This window comes from Sciurus carolinensis, chromosome 12, assembly GCF_902686445.1.
Source record: "Sciurus carolinensis chromosome 12, mSciCar1.2, whole genome shotgun sequence".
Taxonomy (NCBI): Eukaryota; Metazoa; Chordata; class Mammalia; order Rodentia; family Sciuridae; genus Sciurus; species Sciurus carolinensis.
The window spans coordinates 62488939-62500886 of record NC_062224.1 but is presented as its reverse complement, the minus strand read 5'-3'; the positions used below and the strand labels follow the sequence as shown (position 1 = coordinate 62500886).

The window sequence follows — 11948 nt, the reverse complement described above, 5'->3', positions numbered from 1 at the left end:
CGTCACCAATTGCCTGATAGACAAAGTTCAAATTTCTTATTCTAGCATATGCAATGATATGGCTCCTCTCCTTGCTTCTCTTCTCACATCCCCTACCCACCATTCATATTAATAGTACGCTGCAGCTCTAAAGAGGCCTCTTCCTTGCCTGCCAGTTCAGCTTGTGTCAACCTCTATGAGCTTACCCGCCCCCCCCCCCCCCCCGCCCACCCACCCAAATGTGACCATTCTTTTGTGCTGCACTGGTCCTAAATAAATGTTTACCATAGAAAGTTTTTGGTGTCACCCCTGTTATGTCTCTCCCTTCCTTCACTAGGCTATGAGTGTGATGGCTGGACCGTGTCATCTCCATGCGTGTATGCCCGCGCCTATCACAATCTCGTGATTAAGCGGTGGTTCAATCCTTGTTAAAGGAACCTGGGCTTTATCATGGCAGTCCAACCCAGTGGGCAACCGCGCAGACGCTGCCCCTCCAGTCCTGCAGGGCGCGCTGTGATCCATCTCCGGGCTCTTGACTTCCCCGGGCCACGCCTGGGGCTCCGCCCCCTCCCTCGTAACATCCCTCTTGCCCATTGGACGAGCGCGGTCGGAGCTGCCCAACGGAGCAAGGCGTTGGTGCGAGGAGGCGCCACCATCTTTGAGCAGCTGGGACTCCTGCGTTGGTCAGCGACCGCTGGTTGTAGGTAGGTCGGTGGGCCAGGCCGCGCCGCCTCCGGTCCCTCAGGCTTGTCTCTCTTTCCCATCCATCCCGGGCCACGATGCCGCAGTACCAGACCTGGGAGGAGTTCAGCCGCGCGGCGGAGAAACTCTACCTCGCTGACCCTATGAAGGTAAATAGTGGGGCCGCTGCCTCGGGTCCCAACCCCGGATCGGGGAGTCTTCCCTGCAGTCCTCTCGGCCTCGGGAGCTTCTTTAGTACTCCCAGGAAGTGCCGGGAGCGAGCAGAGATGGACCCCGCCAAATCTAATTGTGACTACTGTCGCCTCCTCATCATCTCTTACCCAGTGGCCCAGTGAGGCCCTGATAGTGACATCAGTTAGGATCGTTTCATTCCTCACCCACAGTGCAACCTGTCTGTCCCCTCTTCCGGTCCTTGAACTTCCCCTGTGGCTTTGGTTGATTTACGTGTCTCTCAGGCTAGGGCTCGTGCCTCAGCAGCTCCGGATTCCTGTCCGTTAGGTGTCTTGGTGCGCATTTCACATAACACCAAGATGTAAAGGTACCTCGCATATATAATACAGTGATGATAACTTTTTGGCACCGCCCAGGTGTTCTTGAAAATTTCGTTTGGAAGCAGATATACGCTCCATAATCATGGGACTTCTTAATCTTTTGAGGGTCAGTGGCCTTTTTGGGAATTTGAGAATGCTTGTGCCCGCTCCCAAGAAAACGGACTTATGTATAAATGTTTGCAAACGGTTTCATTCCCCACCGCACCACGTCAGATTAGTTTCTGTGGGAAACACAAAGGAAAGGTGCAGCCTATCCCTTAAGGAGCTGGTATTTTTGGAGGGTACTGTGGATAAATGTGAATATACCCTTTGGAGAAGAAAGAAAGAAAAGCAGTTAATCTCAAGAAACGGGACTCAGGTTTTACTATGTGAGATTTTTAATGATCAGTAAATAACACCAACTGTGTTTTAAAGGTATATATTGGGCTGGTAACCAGTTACTCCCATGCTACATATTGTTTACAGTGAGAATCATTTAAATAGGGCAGCAAAATGTGCTAATACTATTATTAAAAATAGCATTAGACCTATAGAAAAACCTGGATAACCAACAAGAAACTAAAACATTTTCAGTGCCATTCTTAAAGTGATATAACAATGGTTTTTTATTTCATAAAATATTAGTTTTGTTCCTAAAGTGATATAAATAACAAAATTAATTAGGTATACTTGAAATCAAGTACTTATTTGTGACACTAGTGAGTGCTGTCTGTTCCATTTGGTAGTTTTCCTTTCCCTTGTTCACAGGGCCATTTGTTTCTTCGTTCCTCAGCAGCTCTGGATTCAAGCAATATACCATGAGATAGTACAAGATTTTTGTTCAAAAACACCCACTGTGTAAACCAAAAATATTTGAAAAGAATACATAGATACACCTCAAGAGGGACTATATTTCAAGAATGTGGTGGTAATGATAGGGCAAATGAAAATTAAAATAGTAATTAGAGAATATCACTGTGAACAAAAGCACGTATAGAATAGAGAAGAGGAAGTACATTTCAGTTCTTCACCCAACTGGATAATTTCAGTGTCCTCAAAACTTCTGCATTCTCATGATGGCTTTCTACTGGTTTTTAACTGATTTTTGGATAGAAAGGATAGGTAGGGAGAACAATCTTGACCAGTAGGGTTTTTGTTTGTTTTTAAATTTTTTTTGTTTTAGATGGACACAATACCTTTATTTATTCTTTTGTGGTGCTGAGAATTGAACCCAGTGCTTCACACATGCTAGGCAAGCACTCTACCACTGAGCTACAATGCCAGCCCCTTGACCAGCAGTTTTATTGAGTGCCTTCTAAGTGACAGACATCTTACATATATGTATAGTTTAGGACTGGAGATGTGGCTTGGTGGTAGAGTGCTTGCCTACCAAGGGTGAGGCCTGTTTTTCAACCCCCACTACTGCAAAACAAACAAAAACAGCAGAATGTATATGTATAGTTGGAATGTATATGTATAATTTATTTGAACAACTGCAGCAACTGTGTTAGTCAGCTTTGAGTTACTCTGTCCAAAATACCTGACAAAAACAATTTAGAAGAGAGAAAGTTTATTTTGGGCTCAAAGGTTCACAGGTCCATGGTAGGCTGACACCATTGCTCTGAGGTGAGGCAGAAGATCATAGCAAATAGTGTGGTGGAAGAGAGCTGCTTAGCTCAGGGCAGCCAGGAAACAGAGGAGAAGAAATCAGTGACAGATATAGCCCCCAAGATCAGTAGGCCCCCAGTGAACTACTTCCTCCAGCTATGTCCTACCTGCATATTGTTAGCACCTAGTAGGCCATTCAAATTATTAGTCTGTCAAATGAATGAGTCCACTGATGAGGTCAGAGCCTTCATGGATCATTGTTGCTGCATTGCCCAAAATATGAGTTTCTGGGAATACAGTCAAGATCCAAACCATAATAGCAATCTATTGAGGCAGATAAATAAACAGTCTTAGATTCCATAAATTGTTTGCCTAATCTCTTAAGAGATTAAGCTGAAATACAGACTCAGGCTCCGAACCCCAAGTCCATTCTGTTCCTACCAGGGATAAAGAAAAAAATTTGGCCAGGTGCAGTGGCACCTGTAATCCCAGAAACTTAGGATGCTGAGGCAGGAGGATCACAAGTTCAAAGCCAGCCTCAGCAACTTAAGGAGACCCTGTCTCAAAAAATAAAAAGGGTTGGGGATGTGGCTCAGTGGTTAAGTGCCTCTGGGTTCAATTCCTGGTACTAAAAAAAAAAAAAGAAAGAAAAGAAAAGAAAAAAGAAATTTTGTCAGGACCCTGGAATCCGTTTTCCAAAATCTCTTTGTCTTCTCACCCCAGCACATTTAGACTGGTGATTATATCTGTTATCTTTTACTACTCTCACTTACATGGCTCTAATTGAAAATGGTATTACTGATGGACTATATAATAACTTCTTAGTTACTCTGTCTGCCTTTTTAGTCTCTGCTTCACACTCTTGCTACAGCTGTCTTAAAAAAAAAAAAAATTGAATTGTTTCCTGCTTTAAAAACTTCATTGATTAATGAATAAAGTCCCAACTCCCAGTCCCTGTCTGACCCTCTTTCCAGTCAGGGATTGTCTCCCCTCCATTTCCACCATCTTCAATTATAGACTCAATGAAACTACAGAATTTATCAAATCATTGTTCACAATACTTATTCTTTCTCCAACGTTCTTCCTTAGAGGAAAAAACATGCATTTTTATTTTAATCAGTATTTTGTCACTGACCAAAATACCTAACAAGAACAACTTAGACAAGGAAAGGTTTTTTTTGACTTGCTCTTTCCAAGGTCTCAGTCCATGGTTGGTTGACTCCATTGCTTTGGTCCTGAAGTGAGGCAGAAGATCGTGGTGAAGGGTGTGTTGCAGAAAGCTGCTTAGCCCAGGGCAGCATGGAAGCAGAGCAGAGAGTGAGTAACCAGAGACAAAATATAATTCCCAAGGGTGTGCCCCTAGTGACCTGCTTCCTCTAGTCCCATCCTGCCTGCCTACAATTACTACCCAGTAATCCATTCAAATTATTAATCCAGCAAATGGATTAATCTCCTTATTTAGGTGACAGCCCTCATAACCTAATTATTTCACTTCTGAATGTTCCTGCGTTAACATGTGAGCTTTTAGGGGGGCATCTCATATCCAACCATAACATATTTTCAAGGATACCTCATAAAAGAGGTGGCTCTTTCCCTTGTTCCAGTATAAATTGTTTTCTCTCTCTTTTTAGTGTTTTACCTATATATTCCTTTATAGGACTTAATTAACTCTGTCTTATGCTTTGGTTATTTCGGTTGGTTGAATTTAAAGTTCCTAAGAGGGCAAAAATCTTGACTTTTTTCCCTTTCTCCTTTCCTGGCACCTCACACAGTGTCTCAGATGCCCCCTAAGCTAAAAATGGACCCCTATCTTACAGCATCATAGGCTGTAATTCTCATTTCTTCTAGTGAAGCCAGTGGGTATTAAAGAATACTCACTGCTTTTTTGTTTGTTTTGTTTTATTTTTTGTGGTGCTGGGGATTGAACCCAGGGCCTTATGCATGTTAGGGAAGCACTCTACCAACTGAGCTATATCCCCAGCCCTGTGAGTATTCTTTTAACTAAGAGTTAACACTTTATATAGTTGTCATACTTAGTATATTTTTAAATTTTGGTTTCTTTTGTTTTTAGAGAATAAATTTTTAAAAGTATATAAAACAGTTTAGTTCAGTAAATAGATCAGGTATTTCACACATATTTCACACATATTCTAGTTATTATTACTTCTCTCTCCTTAAATACTGGGTGAGTTCCTTCTCCCTCACCAAGACAGATCTCCAAGAGATATAGCTTTTTTTTTTTTTTTGCAATTCCAGGAGTACAGAGAGCATAATGAGAAAAATTATAGCTGTATTATTAGCCCCTTTTAGTTTCCAGAATTGTGTTGACACTTCTTGTGCTATATTATAACCATTTTAAAATTATGTTCCTGTTTTGGCTTGTGGAGTCTTAGCAGTTTTTGAAACAGCTAGCTAAATAAGAGTTACTGATAATGGACAGCAAAAAAACTGACTGCTGATCAAGCTTCCATCCAAAAACTTTTTTTTCCAACAAAAAAAAGTTCACAGAAGTTGGAAGTTATTGGATATTGTCTTAGAGGAATATGCTAATATCTGAATGATATCTTGGCTGCTTAATTAGAATACTGAACAATAAAATGTAGCATGGCACTCAATATAGGACTAATTTCGGATTTTGGAAAAATTGTTGATAAAAGACTTCTTTCAAGGCAGAATTATGTTTTTAGGTGATACTCATCATATATCTTCATAATAAAGATATATAATTTTGCTGAACACTTCAGTCTGAATCTACCTCCTGACAGCCATGGAAAGGTAGAAACTGTGTCCAGCCCTGTATGCTCTTTCCTTGAAAAATATATTTGAGCTTTTTGTTTGTTTTTATTTTTGTGGTGCTGGGGATTAAACCCAGGGCTTCAGGCATACTAGGCAAATGCTCTACCACTGAGCTACATCTCCAGCCCTGGAATTGGACTTATTACCTAGCCATTTCTGCTCATTTGTTTTTCTTTTCTTGTTATTTCTCTATTGCTGGGCATGCTGCTGGTATATGTTCTCACTGGGAAAAAAATGCCAAACTATCTTATAGTCTCATAGACATTTCCCTGAATATGAATATGCTTTGGGAGTTTTTAGTACATTTCTTCAAATGCATTTAGTTCATTTCTTCATTTGGCTGCAAATAAAATAACCAACTTTTTTTTTTTTTTTAAGTATTTAAAGTGCAGCACAAGGAATGAACCAAAATGACTTCTTTTTTTTTTTTTTTCTTTTAACTCAATTTCAGTAATGATAAGATTACAGTAAAGATGCCTTTAGATGTTTTGGGTGTTTATTCTAAAAGGATCTGTTTCAGCCTACCTGAAGACTAAATTATTTATGAGAAATGACATCTGTCTTTACTGTTTCTAAATTTGTGTTTTTATTTCAGGCACGTGTTGTTCTCAAATATAGGCATTCTGATGGGAGTTTGTGTATTAAAGTAACAGATGATTTAGTTGTAAGTATACATTTTTATTTGTTGCATACTTTCAGATTTGTTTGAGTTGATTACTTGAAATTATTTATATAGAATTTATGCAGATTCCCCATTAGGATGCTTATTTGCCTTTCATTCCAAAATGATGAGCCTCATTTTAGACCTACTACTTTATAGACCGTCAAGAAATAATTTAACTTGCTTCATTATTGCAACATTTCAGGTGTGGCTTAACAGTTGTTTTCTCTGCACCTTAAGCAAAAGGAATATAGAGACCAAAATTGATATGAGAGAGGAAAGATTTAATTTTTGTGTGTGTGAGAAATAAATGAGGGAACTGGGGATATAGCTCAATGGTAGAGCACTTGCCTAGCATGCATGAGGGCCCGGGTTTAGTCCACAGCACCATAAAAAATAAAAGAAGTAGTAGTAAACAGTGTATTTGAACACAAGTTATAGGCTTTGTTATTGTATCTCTCTTCTTTTTTTTTAATACATATTTTTGGTTATAGATGGACACAGTGCCTTCATTGTATTTGTTTATTTTTATGTGGTGCTGAGGATCAAACCCAGTGCCTCACAGGTGCTAGGCAAGTGCTTTACCACTGAGCCACAACCCCAGCCCCTCTCCCTTCTTTCTCGATGTGCTCACTCTCGTTACTTCCTCACATCCCATTCCTTCCTTGGCGCTCTGTCATCTGATTTATACCAGTCACACCATTCTTGGTGAGAGCCCAGCAGCAGCATCTTAATTTTCAAGCCCAGTAGTATCATGACTTCATATTTTGCCTGATCTCTTTGCTAATTTTAATACAAAGAGTGCTCTCGTGGAAATTATTATTTCGACACTTGTGGCTAATTTTATCTTGGCTTTCTTTGTTTCCGTCTCATTCTTTGCTGATTGTTTCTTCCATGTGTCCCCATAAATATTTGTTTCCCTAGGAATGAATGTCCTCGGTTGTCATTCATATTATGACATCTGGAGCAATCCTTTCAGTTGAGTCCAAAGTGATTATATCTGTGTCTCCTTGCAAATTTGTATGTTTAATTCCTGTTTTTCTTCTGATGCCCTGACTTAACTCTTAAGTGTCTTTACCTCACATACTGTTCAAAGTAAGTCTCTCCAGAGTAGAGCTCATCAGCTCTTCTCTGTCGAGCTCCTTCTCTCTTCCTATTGAGTTGCGTTGTCACCCACTTGGTCGGAAACCTTGAAATCATTTCCCTCATTCCGCTGTCCACAATGTGTTTATTTGAAAGACCTTTTTTTTTTCTTTGTTTTGTTTTGTTTTTTGTAGTATTTTTAGTTGTAGATGGACATAATACCTTTATTTTGTTTATTTAGTTTTTTTATGTGGTGCTGGGAATTGAACCCAGTGCCTCACACATGCTAGGCAAGCCCTCTACCACTGAGCCACAACCCCAGCCCAAAAGACCTGTTTTGATCCCCTGATCAGTCATACATACACTTTACTAGGCATTTGGAGTTAATGATTCAAGCTCCTTCCTCACGTTTCCTGTTACAGACTTTCTATCTTGGCACTTCCTTTCTATGTTTAGGATTGTATCACTTGTCTGACCTATTAGAATAGCCTTCCAACTGTATCCTTTCTGTTTTTGTTCATCCTGTACTGCTGCCAGAATCTATTTTTCTTTCTTTCTTCAATTTGTCATATCCCCCATCCTCTTTTCTGTATTACTTAAGTGCTCCTTTAACATACTGTGCTTAGACCTCTGCCTTTGAACATTTTGTTTCCTCCTTTGCAATATTGAATCCTACCCCTACTCCCATTGTGGCAAGGCTAATCATCTTTCAAAACCAAACTCATGAGAATTGCTTCATCTCTTACATATCTTTTTTGGCTTCTCTTGTGCTGTATCACAGTTATCTTTTTTTGGGATTGGGGGGTGGGTACCAGTAATTGAACTCAGTGGCACTCAACCATTGAGCCACATCCCCTATTTTGTATTTTATTTAGAGACAGGGTCTCTGAGTTGCTTAGCAACTTGCTTTTGCTGAGTCTGGCTTTGAACTCATGATCCTCCTGCCTTACAGGTGTGGGCCACTGCACCTGGCCACAATTATCTTTTTACTAGACTTCTTGTTTCAAGACAATAGAGGTAGATGAGTAATATTTTTACCTGTATTCTTACCCTTAGTCTATCTTTTTTTACCCTATTAATATTTTTTTTCCCTTAGTCTATCTTGATCTAGAGAGCATTCAGTAAACATTTTTTAAAATGATTAATTCTTCTACAAAATCACTTTTGGTCATATACCATATTTGTGTTTGGGGTTCCATTATAAGGTTGCATGAAGTCAGACCTTTTAATGATTATCATGTTTTCTAAGGACCAATTGAATCTGGTGGAGTCGCTAAAAATGTGGAAAAGGAAGAAAAAATTGCGGTGATATGTGCTAGAGTAGATTCAAGAGATCTGAATCTTAGCTTAACCACTTATTAGCATTTTGGTCCTGGAAAAATTTTCCCTCTAGATCTCAGTTTCTTCATCTATAAAATGCCTACTTTATAGTCTGTTTATCTGGTTGTGATATTGTGGAAAGCAAACAAAATGTGTGAAAGTAACTAGCATTAGTGCTTGTGACTTGTTAGATCTAAATAAATGTATTCTTGAATCTTGAGCATTCCACATCAAGAAAAAGTTTGTCCCAGAGTGGTTAGATGTACCTGCTGAAAAGAAATAGATATGTCCTGTTTTTAAAATGGGTAGGGAAATGCAGAATAAATTTTAATACAAAAGGCTTTATCTCCAAGTAATAGCTTTTTGCTACTGGATAATTTAAGGATCCATTTTAAGCAATGTCAGAAATAATTTATTTGACATTTTTTATTCCTGTGACAGGATTTAAATATGAAAAATAACTTTTATTCCCTTTCCTAAAACTACTGAGGATTAAGCCATATCTAGAAATATCCAGAAGGGACTAAAAAAAGTTTGTACACTGCCTTCACTAATTTTAAAAGCTAACAATTCTATCAAAAAACTTGGTCTTAGACTTCATTCATCATTATTACCATATAGCTTTGATTTTTTTTGTAATCACCTGTATGCATAATTAATTTTTTTCCTAATCCTCAATGATTTATAATTTTCTCTTTCTTGGGAACTGGGTATTGAACTCAGAGGTGTTTTTATCATTGAGTTACATCCCCAGTCCTTTTTATTTTGAGACAGGGGCTCACTAAGTTGCTGAGGCTGGCCTCACACTTAGGATCCTTCTGCTTTAGCATCCCAAGTTCTGGGTTTACGGTAGGCATGTACCATCATACCTGGCTTAGTATGGCCTCATGACAAGATTTCCACACAGATTTGTACACTGTGTGGGTAAAAAAATTTTTAAGTGAGTGCTTTAAAAACTACATGAATTCAGATCAGTTGGGCATGATGAGGTTGAATTACCAAGTTATTTAAGTTAATGACCTAGTATAGGATCATTAGTTTCTGTTATATAAAACTCGTGAACCTTTAAGGTGGGTTAAGGAAACATGGACCTAATTACAAAATGAGAGAAAAGGTTGCCAGCTCAAAGTTGATATTTTTGAAGATTTGAGAACAAATAGTTTTAGGACTAACGATAAACTGATCTTAAGTATCTACCTAAGGTTTTGGTTTGGTTTTAAAATGATAATAAATACCTTCAGAAAATCAAGATTGGACCAACTTAGTTGGTTTGATTAAGTTGTCCATCAACTTAGGAAAAAAAATATATATATATATTTATATATATATATATATATATATATTTTTTTTTTAGTTGTAGATGGACACAATGCCTTTATTTATTTTTTAATGTGGTGCTGAGTATCGAACCCAGTGTCTCACATGTGCTAGGCAAGTGCTCTACCACTGAGCCACAACCTCAGCCCAAAATTCCATTCTTAAAGCCAGACTTTGTGGTACACTCCTGTAGTCCCACTGACTCTGGAGGCTGAGGCAGAAGGATCACAAATTTGAGGCCAGCCTCAGCATTTTAGCAAGGTCCTAAGCAACCTAGCAAGACCCTATCTCAGAAGAAAAAATAAAAAGAGCTGGGGATGTGACTCAGTGGTAAAGTACCCCTGGGTTCAGCAAAAAATACCATTCTTAGGGATGTAATTGCTGGATGCCATTTGTGAACTTGAGTACAGTTTCCTGTGGCTATAGGGAGAATAGAGCAAAACAATAGTAGGAAGGACTGTTCAGAATTTTTCCTAGTTACATATTTTCACACTGCCAATATCTAGTTTTACTTAGTTAATGTGTGTGTAATTTTAAAATTTCTGACAGTGTTTGGTGTATAGAACAGACCAAGCTCAAGATGTAAAGAAGATTGAGAAATTCCACAGTCAACTAATGCGACTTATGGTAGCCAAGGAATCCCGCAGTGTTGCCATGGAAACGGACTGACTGGTTTGAAATGAAGACTCTTTTTGTCATGTTCCTAGGAAGTAAATAGCTTTCGAATTTGAGAAAGTTGACAAAAAATACTTTATGTAACTAAGTGAACTATTCAAAAGCTGAGAGATCATTTTTTGTATTTTATTTTTAATGCTTACTTTAGAGAGTTAGGAATGTAAATGCTTTCAGTTAGAAATCCATTATTTATCTTTGAAAATTAAATACGAAATGCATCTGTCTTAGAAAGTTTTTGCAGGTTATTTGATGTTGGCCAAAATATATAATTATTTCTCTGGTAAGTTTATATTAGTAATTTAAAATGAAATACCAAGAAAAGTCAGTTCTTCCTTAAAGTTAGTTTGTCTGTCTTTAAGAAAAAATTAAACGTAAACATTGTGCTGGATCATTATATTTCTTTTGGAACATAAAATTTGTGCTGTTAATAACCAATAAATATATAGTAACTGGAATTAACTCTACATAATAGTATGGCTGATTATGTACAGTAATATAGTCTCAGTTATATCTAAAAGTAGCTAAGAATAACGTGTATTCTTTACCTTAAGCTTTTCCAATTTAAACTACTTTTTCTTTTCTTTTTTTTTTTTTTTTTTTTTTTTTTGGTATCAGAGACTGAACCCAGTGGTGCTTAATCACTGAACCACATCCCCAGTCCTTTTTTTTTTTATGTTTTATTTTGAGACAGGGTCATGCTAAATCGCTGAGGTTGGCTCTGAATTTGCAATCCTCCTGTCTCAGCCTCCTGAGTTGCTGGGATTACAGGCGTGCATCACCACACCCTAGCTAAACTACATTTTGTAACCTAACGGATTTATGGTATCAGTATCAGCTTGTTAAGCAACTTTGTGATCAAAAACAACAGCAGTTATTTGTATACATGAACAGAATAATAATCACTGTAATGCACTGGAACCTCCATATTACAGAATATTTGCTACATATTTTCCATGTATATTTCTCAGAAGGGCTAAGGATTATATTAACTGTTAAATCTTTGCATACCTCCATGATTTCCCTGACCATTTTCTTTTCTTACCTAAGCTGTTAAGTGTAACTGTCACAACTGTTATGTTTTCTAGTAAACCAGAAGTATGATATTATTTCATATTTATTCTATATTTGTAATTTAATTTTACCATCTAAATGTAATGTTCATATATTGATTCCTTAAGAGTGACGTGAAGGTGCCACATTTATAAATATATATATGTATATATATATTTTTTTATTTTTTTATTTTTTTTTTTGTAGAAATTTGTCATGTTGAACAA

General features: G+C 37.8%; 1 protein-coding gene across 1 annotated transcript; it reads left to right on the top strand.

The window, feature by feature from the left end:
- Positions 1–604: 604 nt before the first annotated feature.
- On the top strand, positions 605–11223 carry Srp9 (signal recognition particle 9). Its single transcript, XM_047520773.1, has 3 exons — positions 605–830; positions 6211–6279; positions 10546–11223. The coding sequence occupies exons 1-3, from the start codon at positions 759–761 to the stop codon at positions 10663–10665; spliced, it is 261 nt and encodes an 86-aa protein (XP_047376729.1). The 5' UTR covers positions 605–758; the 3' UTR covers positions 10666–11223.
- Positions 11224–11948: the final 725 nt, after the last annotated feature.